This window comes from Panthera onca, chromosome D4 (genome assembly GCF_046562875.1).
Source record: "Panthera onca isolate mPanOnc1 chromosome D4, mPanOnc1 haplotype 2, whole genome shotgun sequence".
In the NCBI taxonomy this organism is placed as follows: domain Eukaryota; kingdom Metazoa; phylum Chordata; class Mammalia; order Carnivora; family Felidae; genus Panthera; species Panthera onca.
This window is the reverse complement of record NC_138351.1, coordinates 93922871-93938703: the sequence shown is the minus strand read 5'-3', so window position 1 is coordinate 93938703 and position 15833 is coordinate 93922871. Positions and strand designations below refer to the sequence as shown.

Genomic DNA, 15833 nt, shown 5'->3' with positions numbered 1-15833 from the left:
GGGCTCCCAGGGTCCGGTTCCCGCCTGGTGGAGAACTCTGCACCCCCTGCCTCCCAGCCACCCCCCGGATTCACAGATGCCGGCCACAACACGATCTTCACGGAGAAGGCGGGTCCCCACCGCTCTGTCGTCTTCTGCATCCACAACAGGAGGCACAGGAAGAAGACGGTGATGGTGGACCTCCTCAGTGAGTGCCCGCCACCCAGAAACCGCCCCCCGCCAGGGCAGGGCCAACTCCCGCCCCAGCCGGCAGGAGCCGGGGGGTGGGGGTCGGCTGCCGTGAGGCCACGGGGGAACAGGACGGCGATCGGGTGTTAGACAAACGGGGGAGACCCACACACACGTCGGCAGTTCACGGAAGTCCCCTTGACCTTTAGCATCAAGAACGGAAAGGAAAGTCTTGAGCGACCCCATCCTTGCATCCACTCCTGCCTACAAACAGAGAGACCCTTCAGTGGCCGGCAGCCCCCACGCTGTACCTGAGGCCACCAGGGCCACTGCCTGTACCACTGGCGACACGGTGTCCCACAAGAGCAGGTTAACAGACGGTGGCCCGTGTGCTGTGACGCCTCCCTGCTGTCATCAGAGGCCTCGGGGTCTGGGTGTGGAGCGCGTCTTCTCTGTGACGCGGGAGGGTTGGGACATGTGGCTCGGGAAAGCGTGTTTAGGAGACAGGTGACCTCCCACGGGCCCACGGTTAAGGGCCGTGGGTCGGACTTCACTGGTCACGGGGGTTCCGGAGGCGAAGATCAGAACGTCCTGACCTGTGGTCTCGTCACCCTGAGCCTCCACGAGGCTTCTCCGTTCTCAGACCTCCCTTCCCTTTCCCTTAAGGACACTGGTCGTTGGCTTTCGGGCACATCCTACACCCAGCGTCTCCTCATCCCGACCCTTAACCACACCTGCTTCTAAACCAGATCCCGTTCCCGAGTCCCGGGGCCAAAGACTGACCGCACCTTTCAGGGGACCCAGTCCAGCCCGTTGCAGGGAGCGCTGAGATGACCGTATTTAGTAAACGTGCAGGCTGACAGTCCTGCCTTGGGCCCCCAGGCCTCTTGTGCTGGCCCACGAGGTACAAGCGTCCAGGAGCCCCGGGCCGCACCCAGGCCGACTTCTGGCTCAGCACTCAGCACGTGGGAGCTGCCATGGGGGCACAGACCGGTTCTCCCCGGGGCAGAGACCGTTCAGGGAGGGCGAGCGGCAGCGGCCAGCCCCCGCGGCCTCAGCACCGCAGCTGCCCCCAGCAGCCAGCAGCCCGGGGCCCAAGGCTGTTTGCTTCAGCTTCGTGGGGGTCAGTTTTGGGGCTGTGGTCGCGGAGCACGTGGCTTGGGTGCACCTCCGTGGGTGTTCCACGGTACCTTCCAAACACGGCCACGTTGACTCACTCACCTTTAAACAAGCCTAGGGACCCCGACACCCGCAGATGTTCGTCAGACACCGGCCTCCGTCCCAACGTGACGAACACAAAGGAATCACTGCGTGGGGACGGCAAGGGCTGGGGCACAGATGATGGGCCAGACCCCACCCGAGGGTCGGGGGTGGCTCTGTGGGGCCCTCACCTCCGCTCCGGCCTGACACGGAGCCGCCGGGCAGCCCGGCCACCCCGGTCACGGCAGCTCCTGTCCCCACGGCCCCAGCCGCACCCCGAAAATCCCAGGCCGCCTCCAAGCTCCCAGAACCCGAGGCCCGTTATCCCGAACGACCTTGGGGAGGAACAGCCCGACGCTCTGTCTGCCGGCAGGACCCCCACCGCGGGCTGGGACATCCTGCGCACGTTCAAGGGTTACTGCGAGAGCCACGGGATCGGCCGACCGACACCATCGGCCCGACCCAGACTGGTAAGCGCCCACCCCCAGCCCAGCCTCGGGAGGCCGGAGGGGCACAGCGTGGACCACCACTCAGCACCCCGTGCCCCTCCTGCCGCAGACCGCTGCCTGCTCGCCCGACCGTAGAGGGGCTGCTGGGCCCGGGTGAGTGAGCTCTGACCCTGCAGGGGCCGCGGCGTGGGGGCCCCTCGAGGCCGGGTGACGGGGCAAGCGCTGTTCCCCGCGCACTGACCTCCTTCCATGCCCGCGGTGGGGTGTGGCTGAGGGCTGGCAGCTCGGGGAGACTCCGACCGCCAGTGCCACGGCCAGGACCCGGAGCGGGGATGCCCACAGGGTCCCCTGAAGGCTGTGGGGGCAGTGCCGGCCTGGGGATGCCCACAGACTCCCCCAAAGGCTGTGGGGGCCTGGGGCGCTGGGGGGCCTGCTGCGAGGCTGGGGGCCAGTCTGCAGAAGGAGACTGGGGGACGGGATCTGCCCCATCGGTCCCCCACCCCCCAAACCCACGCTGCCCCTCTCGCTCACAGGAGCGTCTCCCACACCGGTACCGTCCCGTCGAAGGACTAGAAGTTCACAGTCCACCGGAGGAGCCCTTCAACCGCTCCCCTCCCCCAGGCCCCCGTTCCTGGAGACCTTTCCCGGCGTGCCCAATAAACACCTGCCCCCTGAGTGTGCTCTGTGAGGGTGCTCTGGCTGGTGGCCACAGGGGGCCAGGGCTGCTGGGGGCAGAGAGGTGGGGACCCTCACGTCCACACAGTGGGGGGAAGCCGCTAGGGGTTCCCCGGGGTGCCAGGATGACGGCACAGGAAGCCGGGAGGCGATGGGGCCAGACTCCATGGCCACGTCTTGGGTCAGGAGCAAGTCTCACGGGGGCAGAGGCAGCCAGTAGACACAACCTAGGTCGGTCCCTTGCTTCCAAGCGGGACCCAGCTTAGAGACTCCTTCTGGCCACATGCTTGTGTCTCTGTTAAATGACGGTGGCCGAGACCCCGGGCGCAGCATGGACAGTCACTAACCGCACCTCACTCCTCCCGGAGTCGTCAAAGCCTGGCAGGTGCCGGCCCGCAGCCCCTGGGATGCTCACCTAGGTGTCCCAGGTTCCCCTGCCCTGGATCCCAGCTGTGGGGAGCGCCCTGCCCCACAGCGGCTAAGCCCCCGTCCTCCCCAAGGCCACCGCCTGAGCCACACATCAAGCCCACCGTGTCCCAGGCCAGGGGTCCCTGGAGGAGGGGTCTCAGGGACAGGCTTGCTGTGCCGCACCTGCACCAGCCTGGACGGAGGGGACCTTCGTCCCATCAGAAGAGGGGGCCCCCACCCCTGCTGCTGGAATGAGGCCTCCAGGCCACACCCCAGCACCCAGGGGGCCTCCCCACCCCTCGGGGGCCCACCCTAGCCTCCTCCGTCAGAAAGCCACGCTCCCACCTGCATCCGCCCAGGGCCGCTTCCTTCCAGCTCATTCTTCCAGCAAAAGCCAACAGTGGAGTCACCTCCTCACTCCCACCCCACCCCTGCCATCAGGCGGCTGCCCTCTCAGCGGCCCCCTAGGCCCCCGGCTGTTCCCGTGTCCCGCCTCTGCATCCTTTCTGCCGCTAGCCCTCAGCCTGGGGCCGAGGCCAGGCCCACCCTGCGACGCCTGTGCAGATCACAGTCCGGGTGGGGGTGCCCCGTCTCCCTGTTCCTCCTTGCTCTAGCAAAGTCTCTCACCCCGAAGCCCCCAGCCCTGCCTCCTGCTTTCCTCTAGGACAGGCCCAGGGCATCTCGCCCCCATCACCAGCTCAAAAGCCCTGCCAGCACACTGGGGGGGGGGGGGGGGGGGGGGCGGGGAGAGGGGAGCGGTGTGGGCAAAGGGACCTGTCCCATCACCCTCTGAGCAGGAGGCGTGGACCTCAGGACCGCTGCCCTGGCTGTGAGCAGGCCTGGGGGCCCCTTTCCTGCCGTGAGCACCCCGCTGTGCTCAGGGGATGGGCTGGGGGACAGCCGGGCCTGCTGGGGGATGACAAGGTGTCCTGGCTGTCAAGGGACCGATGGCAGGCACGGAACGGCACCGAGCTGGTTTCCAGCTCCCTGAGGTGTGTGACATGGGGGACAGTGAGGCCGGGCCAGTCAAGCAGGGGTCTCGGGAGGACCTCCTCTGCCTCCACTGAGCACCTGGGGTGGGGGACGGAGAACATGGCCCTCCTGCCAAGATTGGATGGGAGCCTGGGGGCAAAGGGGGGCCCCGGGACTGTGACCCCTCCCCAGCAGCAGAGCCCCTGGCCCAGCCCCCCCCCCCCCCCCCCCGGGGCTCTGGGGCAGGATCTGCGTATCCTCAGGGTTACACTGCTGTGGGTTACACACAACCACCAAGCAGCACCGAGCACCCTGACCAAGACGCCAGCTCACGGTGGACCCCCACCCCCGTTCACAGTGACCCCCGGTGACCAGGAGATCCAAGCAGGGGAGGGGCAGCGGGCAGGGCAGGAGGACAGAGAGGAGAGAGGGCTGCCGGAGGGGCAGGGCTCAGGGAGGGTGGGACGACAGTAACGAAGAGTCAGCTCTCAGCCCAAAGGCTGATGGGCACCAAACCCCAGCTGTGGGCACAGTCCCTCCAAAATGTCCCCATCCAAAGTGCTCGGCCTGAGGGTGGCTGGGGTCCTGCCGAGCCGTGTCCCTTTTGTGTGTCCTACTTACAGGCACACAGGTCCTCCCAGAAGGGGTGGTGAGGAGGGAAGCAGGTCACCTTGAGAGCTAGAGGGGAGGTTGTGCCGAGCGCTGCTCCCCCCCCCCCCAAATCCAGAAAAAAAGCCCAGAATCACCAGCCTAACAGTTTTCCGATCCTCCTCTTGAACACGTGCAACGGCAATCACCACCACCAAGGGCTGGAGAGGAGGAGGGTGGGGACAAAAGCTGTTCCCTGAAACCTGAGGCTCCTTCCAGCCCCAACCAAGCCCCCACCAGGCCGTGCGGCAGCCCTGCTCTCCTCCAGCTCACCGGGGGTCCGTGCCAGCGGGGCCCCACCTGCCACTCCCCCGGGTGTCACCGTCCATCGGAGGGAGGCCAGGCCCCAGCCACCTCAGGGATGGGGCTCTATGCCCACACTGCCGGGGCCTGCAGGGCAGAAGCCGTGGGATCACACGGCCAGGGCAGAGTTGACTGCTGGTTCCAGACCCCTCTGGTCCCACTGGGGGCGCTGGGAGCAAGTCCACGAGCCCGACTGGGCCTCAGGATCATTCTTGACAGTGGCTCCAGGGGCCCCCCCCAGGCCCAAGATGGGGAGGCTGCCACCCGAGACAGGGCCCCGTCCTCCCAGGCAACGCCTGGCGGTGGGGCAGGGTATCATCTCTGTTCCCGGCACCTCAGTCGAACTCCCGATTTCCCTTGTTGGTGCCGACCTGAGGTCAGCACAGGGCACGGGTGGGCCGCCCAGGGCTCCGGGCAGGACTGTTCTAGATCAGCCTGCCCAGCATCACCTGGGGTTTTCCACGGAGCCTGCACCTGGCCCCGCGGAGACCGACCTGCTCCCAGGTGGGAGGTGCGGGGCTCAACAATTCTACCCCCGGGTCCCCCTCTGGGCTCAGGGAACGGGAGACACAGGGGCAGGGCCCGGGTGCTTGCTCCGGCCCTGACTCCACAGGCAGCCGGCAGAGTCACCGGGGCTGTGCTCGGGGTGCAGGGGGTGAGGACAGGGCACCCACAGTGCCCCACCCCGTGCTGCACGCATACAAACACGCACGTAAGCACGTAAGCACGCACGCGACAACCAGGGAGGTCCTGAGGACCGTGCCCTGGGGCAACGGCTCCCGGCCGTGGTCCCCTCCAGCTGGCCTCCATCCCAGGCCAGCGCTCATCACCGTTGTCTGCGGCCACTCAAGGACAGAACGAATGGAACTTTCCAGCCGCAGAGACAAAGACACACGCAGGGGTGAGGCAAACGGGCTGGAAAGAGGGCTCGAGACCACGGGAGAACCCACCCTCCCGGACGGTAGACGGCCCTGAGCACTCTCCACGGGGGGCCTGGAGCCCAGCGTCTCCGGAAGGACGTGAGCAGGAGCAGTGCGGTGAGACCCCAGCCAGCTTGGCTCAGAGACCGGCACCTGCCTTTGCCGTGGCTCGCAGTCACGCCTGGTAGGGTCCGCCGCACGCAGCGCCCCTCTCAGTAACCCAGCCGTTCCCTGGGCCCCAGAGGTCAGGGGCAGCTGGGACGGCGCTGGGACCTGCCAGGTGACCTCTGCACCGGGCCCCCCAACGCCCCGCCCCGTGTGAGGAGTGCAGAGGTCCCCACCTCGAAGACGGAAGCCAGCCCTTTCCTCAGGGCGCCCTGGCCAGGGCAGAGGGCACTCACAGGCGTGACAAGTGGGGTCCCCGCCCACCTCTCCGGGGAGCAGGCCCGGAGCACAGAAGTCCCAGTCCTCGGGAGCCCTCCTCAGACTGCAAGGCTATTCAGGGACTTCTCAAGGCCAAGACCGTCGCAGGAGCAAAGCCCCAGGCAGGTGCCCGCGCTCTGAGCGGAAGCGGTGCCACCTGCCCAGTGAATCGCACCGATTACAGAGAGGCGAAGCTCCAGGAGGTCTGGTTTCCGGAGAAGCACCGCCTTTAATACGCAGCCGGCCCCTGCCGCCCCCCGAACCCGGGATGAGCCACCCGGCACGCGACACGGGCACGTGTGGCACTGACCCCCTCCCCACCGCCTAGCAGGGAAAGAAGTCGGGGAAGATGCTGTCCACCTCATCCCGCAGGGCCAGGCTGGGGCAGCCGGCGTCCGAGCCCCAGGGTTCCAGGGGGCCGTCTGGGAGCTCCTGGGAGCCGGGCCCGACGTCTGTCAGGAAGCTGGGCTCTGCCCTGTCCAGCAGGCCGCTCCTGGCCATGCTCCGAGAAGGGACACTGGCGCCTCTGCCCTCCAGAGACCCTGGAAATGTCAGAGACGGGACACGTCAGCCTGGGTACCTGGGGTGCACGTGGCAAGGTCAAGGTGCGGAGAGGCCCAGCTCTGCCCGTCTGTCCTGCCCGACTTGGAAGCCCTTGGCGCCCGAGGGCCGTGTGGGGTGAGTGGGCCCACGCATGCTGGTCCCCCCGAGACCCGGGAGAACCCACCAGCCCAGAACAAGGAAGGCGTCTCCCACGACGCTGAATCTTACAGACTCATTCCACGTCCAGACACCTCTGTGGGGACGTCGCGTGCAGAAAAGGCACAGATCCCGAATCGCGGGTAACACACAACCAGCCCCACGTGCCACGCTCACGCACACGGTCCACATGCGTGGTCGCCACCTCACGCTCCCCCCCCCCAGCGACCCCGACAACCACCAGCAAGGAGCAAGAGACAAATACTGGGACCCCGATACTGCCCCGCACACCGAGCTCGAGCACGTCTCCTCTTAATCCCAGCCACCTGCCCAGCCCCTCGTCCAGACCGCCTGAGACCTCGGGGCCTGTCCCTGATCAGGGCAAGTGGTGGCCCAGGTGGCGCACCCCCACTCACCCAGCCACCAGTCGGGACTGGCGCTCAGCAGGAAGGACGCCCCATCTTCCACATCACATCCGGACGCAGACCTGAACGAGGCCGGGAGAACGCACCCTGACCGAATGGTCCCAGCTGGACCCGGTCCTCCAGCCTCGAGACAGAGGTGTGTGCCCTCAAAGGTGGCTTCAGGTTTAAGATGAACCGGGTGCCCCCCCTTCCCCGCCAGACCCCGAGCCTGCACGCTGGGGACAGACTGGCCCACCCCGCTGCCTCTGCTGGTTTCTCTCCAGCCTCTGCCACGCTCCCTTCCCACGCCCCAGCTGGTGCACGCTCACAAAACACAAACTCGTTTACTATCAGCCGAAACACAGACGGACTGGGAACACGACAACATTTTCGGAAATGCGTCAGAGAGCCGCACGGCAGCGTCTGGCTCAAACAGGCCTGGGCTGGCAGCTGTGGCCCCGGCAGACAGAGGGGGAGGGGCGGGCAGAGCGCGGGCAGGGCTAGGAGGCGGCGTGTGGGGCCGGTGCGCACGCCCACCAGGGCACCCACCTGGTGTCCAGTGTCATGGCCGAGTCGGCCCCCTCCATCAGGGGCCCAGCCTGGCCCCGGCAGCTCTGAACCTCTTTGCTCACCAGAGGGGAGGGTGGCTGCCAGGAGCGGGGAGGCCAGGGTGGAGGCGACCTCAGGGCCTTGGAGGGACTTGGGTCTGGGGGCCGGGTCACCAGGCTGCAAGGCTCTACAAGAGAAGGCAGGTATAGGTCGGCCTTCCCCACGTGGGCGCAGCCCTCCCCTAAAGGCCCCAGCCCCCACCCACTGCACCCTGCACGGGGACACAAGGAGCTCGGGAGCAGGAGGCAGACAGACCCCCAAGGACAGACGCCCAGGGCTGCAGGGCTATGCACCTGGGGCCAGGGGAGCTTCTAGGAGGAGACACCGCTGACCTCAGGCCAGGCCCTTGGAGCTCAGATCTGGGACCCTACCCCCACCTGCCCGCAAACCTTGACCCCGGCCTCCACCCTCAGACCTAGCCCCCTTGCCGCGTCACCTCTGCACCCTCACGCCCTGCCTGTGGCCCCGGCTCTGCCCCCAGCCCTGGTCACGGCAAGCCCCCTCCCCTCCTCGACAGGCTCATTCCGGGAACCGGAAGACATAGCCTCGCCCCCTGTGGCACTCGGGGACTCTGGCACAGGGCAATCACCAGCACCCGTGTCCAAGAAGCGACATAGCTGGGGTGCGGGGTCCAGCACGAGCGAGACATCATCAGAGGTGCCTGCAGGCTTGGCCGGCACAGCACCAGAGAACAAAGGCCCCGTGCAAGGCCGATGACTCTCACTCCATACAGAAAAAACCATCGAAAAGGCACTGAGGGGGGCAAAGAGCGGGGCAGGATGGAATTGGGGGTCGCCCCTAGGTGGCTCAGTCAGTTAAGCGTCTGACTTCGGCTCAGGTCATGATCTCAGTTTGTGAATTCAAGCCCCACGTCGGGCTATGTGCTGACGGCTCAGGGCCTGGAGCCTGCCTCAGGTCCGGTGTCCCCCTCTCTCTGCTCCTCCCCTGCTTGCGCTCTGTCTCTCTCTCAAAATGAATAAAGGTTTTTAAAAAATAAAAAAAAAGAAAAGGCACCGAGGAGAGCAGGGCAGTGTGGGGGCCGCTCCAGAGAGCTGGCCATGACAGGGGCCAACAAGTTTCCTGGGAGACCCAGGGACCCCTAGAGGCCCGGGGCGGAGGAGGGGCGGGGTGGCCATCCTTGGGGAGCAGAAACAAGTTCAGAGACCCGCTAGCTTGGACCCTGCTCCCCAGCAGACAAGCTGACAGAGAGCCACCACCGCTCATGGCTGACCCGTCTGGGGCACCTGAGCCCTCACACCCGCCCCTCCCGGCAACCCTTGTCCTGAGGTCTGGACCGCGGCCGGAGGCAGCGTGGGGTCTCCGAGGCTTCCCCCCGACAAGAGGGTCCCGAGAGAACCAACATTAAGCGTCCGCGCCCCGCTCAGGAACAGACCCTGCCCTGCACTCCTGCTCACCGGGGAGGGCTGGCGGCCCGTCCAGCACCTCGGCCGCCCCCAGCGGGGCCTCGCCCTCGGCCACACCTGCGGTCGCAGCCTGGGGCCTAAAGGACAAAAACACAAAGACAGAGCCCTGAACGGGCTGTGTCTGCTGCCCCAACGGGCTACCCAGCCACACGGGGGACACTCACACGGTCACGCCAGGCGCCGCCATCCCGGAGTCTGGTGCCCCGGCTGAGGTCGGACTTGACAGGGCCAGCTGCAAAACGTCCCTCTGCCACCTGTGCCACGTCTCCTTGGACGGAGCGAGAGCCTAGAATTGGCACAGATGTGACACCCGACAACGGTCAGGCAACAAACGGGAGGGAACAGCCCGCCGTTCCCTGTCACCCGCTGCCCCGCTGGGGTCAAGGGGGTCAGCCCGAGAGCAGACGCCGCACCGGAAAAACAGAGCAGGTGGAGGCGCGCATAAGGGACTTAAGTGACGACGGAGCTCGTGCCCTGGGACGCCCGCCTCACTCGTGGAGGTGGAACCGGCACAGACAGGGCGACGCCTGCCGAGATCACGGCCGCCCGGGGTGCGCGGCGCAGGGCACGGGGGAGGCCAGCAGGTCAGGGCCGCCTCCCGGGCCGAGGCGACCGGCAGCCGTGGGTGCGGACGGGGGACCCACACTCACGGCGGCGGGCGGCTCCTGGCTGGGCACCAGGTCGCCGGCCAGCCGCAGGAACTGCACCGACATCTCCAGGACCGAGGCCATGTCCTCCCGCCGGCCATCAAAGCGGGGCAGCAGGGCCCGCAGGCGCTCGCAGCTCACAGAGATCCGCTTCCTGCTTGCAGACAAGCAACAACGACCGTCAGCCCACCCGGCCTCGGCGGCCAGGTCACCCGGGGCACCTCCGGGCACCTCGGGGTCTCGTCAGGTTGAAGAACAAGACCACCCCCCCTCGTTAGCTCTCCAAAAAACAGGCTGTGCTTGTGCCCTAGACCACCAGCGCCAGAGATCCCAAGTGCACAACCTCCAGACGCCACAGCTCAGGTCAAAGCGGGGAGGGGGGGGGGGGAGGCTGCATTGGTGGCCCCGGGAACCCCCCCTCCCTTGGGGCTTCTTGTTCACCGCGGGCACCAGTCACGGTCCCCTTACTGCACAGACCCCGCAAACCCTGTCCCAGCGGCCTATAACCCCCACCGGGCCGCTGGTCAGACACCCGACGCCCACTCCCCTCCCCCATCCACCCCCCCCCCCCCCCCCCCCGCCCCAGCAGCCCGGCCCCTCCTCCCCCAGCGCGGCTCACCTGCGCTCCCGCTCGCTGAGCACGTTCCGCGGGAGGCCGGAGCCCGCACGCTCGGGCGCCTTGTCTTCGCGGCAGCCCTGGGCACTGGATGGGGAAGAGCCGCTGCCCGGGACAGGCCGGGGCGCCGAGCTCCGTGAACCCCAGAACGCCGTGGTGGACGTCCTCCGGGAGCCCCGCCTTCCCCCCGTAGGGCCTGCCCCACGGGCCTCGCCGGGTGGGGGGACCTGCAGCGCAGTCCACTCGCATTGGGTCCCCCCCGCCCAGCACCCTTGACCCCCTCCAGCCCCCCAGTTCCTCACCCGCACCCCCCAGCGCCTGGCTCAGCTCCCCGGGACGCCATGACCGCGGCTGCACCGAAGCTGCCTCGCGCCGCCGCCCCGGGACCCCCACGTGCCGCCCCACGTGTGCGTCCCGCCAGCCCCGCCCACTCACGTGTGCCCGCCGGCCCCGCCCAGACGCGTGCTCTGCCCCACCCCCCACTCGCCCCGGACCCTCAAGTTTCTCCCGCCGGAAGCTGCCGGAAAGTGGTGGCCTGGATCTGCCCGCTCCAGGGCCGACGTGTGGCCCGGGCTGAGTGGTCCTCCCTCCTCTTCCGGGGGGTCGGCCCACCTCCCACTCGGGTGTGGCCTCCCTGGGTGCCAGCCTCCAGCTGGGCTCTGTCTACAGGGAGGCGTGATGCCCTGGAGGAGCCTGACCGTGGAGGAAGGCGCGGGTAAATGGCCACTGTGGGAAGGGAGGGGCAGGAGGGCAGAAGCGGTGATTTTCGGGACAGGGCTGGGCGGCTGGCGCCCCAAGCAGGAACCGGCAGGAGCCCAGGCTGGACGTGGGCCCGGTGTCAGGAGGCCAGAGGTGGCAGGTTGGACTCCCCTACAGAGCAGTGGGTGTTACCTGAGGCAGGGACAGGCACAGGTGTGGGGGGAGGAGGAGATGAGAGTTTCTGGAACGTTGTGCGGCCCGGGGACCCAGGGGAGACCGTGAGGCCCAGGTAGGGGGGTTCCCAGAGGACGGGGGGGGGGGGGGGGGGGGGGGAGGCTGGTCTGAAAACTGCTCACCAAGATGTGCGGGGCTCAGGGGTCGGCTAGGGACAGGTTGGAGGGTCCCCACCTGCTGCTGGGGGCCAGCCGGTCTACAGTCCACGTGTGCCTGCCCCCTCTTGCAGGGCGCTCCACCTAAATGAAGTGTCATCACCCACCCAGGAGCCAGGGGGCATCCTGACAGCTCCGAGCCCACCCCGACGTCACCTTCCCCCGCCGCGCCTTCCCCTACACCCCAGCGCCTGCCCCATCCCAGCCGCTTGCCACGCCTGTGCCTTCTGCCTGCCCTGGGCCCTGGATTCTCCCCACGCCTCAGCTCATTCCCCAGGGGCCTGCGGGTCTCTGGAGGGCTCGGTCCGCCTGCTCCTCTTGCTGGACCTCCAGGGGTGAGCTGGCGGAAGTCGCTGAACGCGGGTCTGTTGGTAGGACGGAGCCCTCCTCCCAGGACCGAGCGACCCTGCGGCGCGCTTGGGGTTCTCTGGCCACCGAAGTGCCCCCTCCTGTCTCTCGCGGTTAGGACGGCTCCGAGCGCCGCGATGGGGGCGGGTCCCGGGGTGGGGAGGCGCCCAGCCAGCTGCGTCCCCGCCTGGCCCTCAGCCGCCGCGGTTCCCGGCGCAGCCGGCAGGGGGCGCACCCGGCCTGGCGCCCGAACCCCGACCCTGGAACAGGCTTTTTTTTCTCTGCTCGGAGAGAGAAAAGTGTTGTGTTTCGGGATAAAGCAAAGAAGCTTCTCCCTGGGCTCCGCATCCGAGCCGCCGCCGCCCCGCATGCCGTTCCCCGACGGAGCGCGCAGCCCGGGGGGCTCGTACAGGGGGGCGCGGCCAGCGGCGCGCGGCGGGGGCCACACCAACCGGACCTTCGTGTTCGACGACGGCCGATGCGCCCCCAGGTAGGGCCGATGCGCCTCTCCCCAGGCGGAGGGAACCCAGTCCCCGCTAGCGCCCCCTCCCAGGCCCCTCGCACCCCACAACCGCGTGCCCCGGGGCCCCTCATCTCCCAGAGCCCCACACCCCAGGTGCCCATGAGCGCACCCATGAGCGCCCTCCCCCGCACCACAGGGAACAGGAGCGCCCCACAGGACCAGCCTCCGCGGCAGGTGCCTGGGGCCGGCGTCTGTCTGTCTGCCCCCTTGGCGCGCAGGTGCCCCCAGTGCGGCCATTTTTGGGTGTGGGGCTCCGAGCAGCTCCGGGGTGCCGGGAGCCGGGCTGCGCCAGCCTCCCAGCCCCCCTCCACCCAGCCTGCAGGAAGGGCCCACTGGGGTGCTCCCGCGAGGGGGTGGCGGCGGGCACAGGGGCAAGGGCACTCCACGTGGAAGCGGGTGTTCCAGGGCCCTGACTGCGTGTGGGAGGCAGGTGGGCTGTGTCGCACAAAGGGCAGGGATTTTGGCTTTTAATGGCTTGGTATTTTTGGCTTGTCGTTTCCCTTTTGGGCGTTTCCATTTGCTCACCCCTGTGAGAAGAGGGCCAGCTGACCTGGCTTCTAGGTGACCTGGGAGTCAGTCGTGCTGGGCCACCTCTCCCTGAGCAGTGTCCCGGGATGCCACATGTCCTGTCCATCCAGGTGACTGGAGCTCTGGCGGAGCCCAGGAAGGAAAACAGACCTGACCCGCTTGTGTCCCAAACCAGGGGCAGGCATGCGGGGGGGGGGGGGGGAAGGTCAGGCTGGATGGGAAGCCCCCCCCAGGGAAGGGTGAAGACTCACCCCCACCAGGGAAAAGGAGGCTGTGTGAGGACCCCCCCCCCAACCCCCCCGCCGCCCAGGGAAGGTCAGGCTGGGCGAGGGAGTGTAATTCGCCTGGGCTGGAGCGGGAGCGTCTGAGGCCAAGACCGTTAGGTTAGGGAGGCTGCCCTCGGCTGGGAGAGGGGAGACCTTTCTCCGGGCAAATGAGGGTCTGGTGGGGGTGGGGGGGGGACTTCTGCGGCGCCGGTTCCTGCACTAGGTTTGACCGCAGGGGCAGCTCTGGAGTCTGGTGGCCCGGGTTTCCTCCTTCCCTGGAGCTTGGGCGGGCTCTGTCCTGAAAGGTGCTGGGTGATCCTAATAACGATGCTGGGGTTTCCTGCAGAGGTGAGGGTGGCGGGACACCTCTGCCTGCTGCTGGCGGGGGCAGCCCCCAGGCCGGCGGGTCAAGAACTTGGGGACCTGGGAAGGGTTCCTGGCTCTCTGGGCTGCAGGAACCTCTACCTTGGTGCCTGGGCCCTGTGCCTGTCCCCGGGGGGTGAGGCCCCAGGTCCTAGCCGCCCCGAAGATCCCTGGGCACTGCCTTTCTTACCCTGTTCCTTCCCTGGGTGCAGATGTCGCTGCCATGCAGGTGACAGTTGTTATGGAAGGGGCAGGGGCCTAGGGAGGGCCGGGCTTGCCCCAGAGCAGGCCGGTGCTGGCCTTCTGGTCAGAGCCCTCTGGCCTTTCCCGGAACTGCCGGTTCCCCACAGCCCTGCCCCTCCCCCCCCCCCCACTGACCCCGGGGACTGGTTTGGCACCCTGCAAGCCCCGATGGCAGAGGGCACAGAGAGCTGGGGATGACGCCCTGCCAGGGTGCATGCCTGGCCGGAGGTCTCGGCCCGCCCTCTAGGCCCATATTAGGGAGCAGTGCATGCAGGGCAGCAGGAAGTGGCCCAGGCCCTGTGGGAAAGGTTCTCAGGGCCCGAGGCACAGCCCAGGCCTGGCCGGCACAGGGGTGGCTTCCCGGTCCGGGGACTGGGAGGAACTCAGAGCTCTGTTTTTGGCCGGGAGAGTCTACAGCAGCAGCTCGGAAAGACAGGGGTGAGTGGAAAGGGGAGCAGAGGTGGGGGGACCCACCTGGGGCTCCGTGTCACAGTGCAGGTCCACGGGTGTGACCGTGTGTCCACACGTCCAGCTGGACCACAGCCTCTGAGTCCCCCAGCCAGCTTGTCCACCTGCCCGGGTCTCAGCAGCCCGTGAAGTTACTCGGGATAGTCACGGTGTGGCCGACGCCGGACTCTGTCACTTGACTTCCCCTCCCTACGGAGGGTCAGTGACCGAGTGCAGATTCTTTCCTGAGGCTTCTCTTTGGGCTCCCCGAGGACGCAGGGTTTTGTGGGCTGTTCCCAAGTGACTCCTGCCTCCAGGGGGCGGTGGTGCCTGTGTTCTCCTCCCAGACAAGCCCCCGGTTTTCTGAAATGGGGGGTGGGGGGGGGGTGGGAAGGGTGTGTACCTGACTGTGACACGCCCCTGTGCACACCCCTGCGTTCCACGTAGGAGCGCTGTGCTGGACGGAGTGGGGGCACCCGGAGTGTGCAGGAGGGCCCTGCCCCTGCCTGGGGCTGGAGAGGGGGGCGATGGGGTGTGTGCGAGTCTCTGGGTGGAGCCCCAAGATGGGTGTTGGCCCAGGAGCAGCCTCTGATCACACAGGTATTTTTAAAGTCGTCTTGGGAATTCTTTAGTGTGCGCGCACGTGTGCGTGTGCGTGTGCGTGTGTGTGTGTGTGTGTGTGTGTGTGTGTGTGTAGATGAGGCCGCCCACACTGACCCAAAATCTTTTTCTCCTCTGGAGCATGGAGATGAGCCAGGGGCCTTGCCTTGGGGCGTGAGGCCCGTACTAGCTACTGGAGAGCTTAAAATGTTTGCAAGGGGTGGAGGCAGGACCCGGCCTGGTCCCTGGGCCAGGACCTCTGGAGAGGCCTTCCAGAGAAGTCCGCCGTGCGGTTTGGTTGGACCTTCCACAGGCGTGCTCAGGGATCCACTGTGCGGTCGCTCTGGCCTGTTCTGTGCGGGGCAGTGAGGTCTGGAGCTTTGGACACGCCAGCCACCCCCGGTGCCAGCTCTTGTCGGCCTGTGACGTTGCCTCACGTATTTATGGTGACTTAATCAGAGACTCCCTGCCGGGGACCTTGGCTGGCACTCGTCAGGAAGGGCAGCCACCGTCTCCTGGCTAGCGGAGGGGGTCCGGGAGCCCCTGGGGACCCAGCTCTGGGCTGCTGGGCAGCGAGGGAAGAGGCTGTGGCTGGGACCCAACCAGTGTGCGACAGTGGGCCAGCTGCCCGCCCCGTGGCAGAAACAAGTCCCGGTGGCTCTGGTATGTTCCTCTTGTCAGCGTCACCCCTGCCGAGCAGCTGGAGCCGCCATGCCGAGACAGAACATGGAACCACGTTTCTGCCGTCGTGGCCACCACAGGAAGCTGGGGTCAGAGGGCAGGTTGAGCTCAGCCCCCTCGTGGGGCATCTGTAATCACTGTGCTGGGCGAGGCAGGGAGGCCGGCCACTGCGTTGTGGCCG

The 15833-nt window shown here is 67.4% G+C and overlaps 2 protein-coding genes across 2 annotated transcripts in view; one reads left to right on the top strand and one right to left on the bottom strand.

Moving 5' to 3' along the window:
• Positions 1-6387: 6387 nt before the first annotated feature.
• SOHLH1 (spermatogenesis and oogenesis specific basic helix-loop-helix 1) lies at positions 6388-10944 on the bottom strand. Its single transcript, XM_081791072.1, has 8 exons — positions 10868-10944; positions 10569-10670; positions 9953-10103; positions 9467-9588; positions 9294-9379; positions 7819-8005; positions 7282-7352; positions 6388-6708 (listed from the first exon to the last, which is right to left on the bottom strand). Exons 1-8 carry the CDS (start codon positions 10906-10908, stop codon positions 6491-6493), a joined length of 978 nt encoding a protein of 325 aa, XP_081647198.1. The 5' UTR covers positions 10909-10944; the 3' UTR covers positions 6388-6490.
• A 1410-nt stretch (positions 10945-12354) lies between these two features.
• Positions 12355-15833, top strand: part of KCNT1 (potassium sodium-activated channel subfamily T member 1) — a 60676-nt gene continuing 57197 nt past the window's right edge. Inside the window, exon 1 of the mRNA XM_081790998.1 lies at positions 12355-12491. Within this exon, the coding sequence (XP_081647124.1) occupies positions 12370-12491 (122 nt within the window). The 5' untranslated portion in view covers positions 12355-12369. The remainder of the gene's footprint in view (positions 12492-15833) is intronic.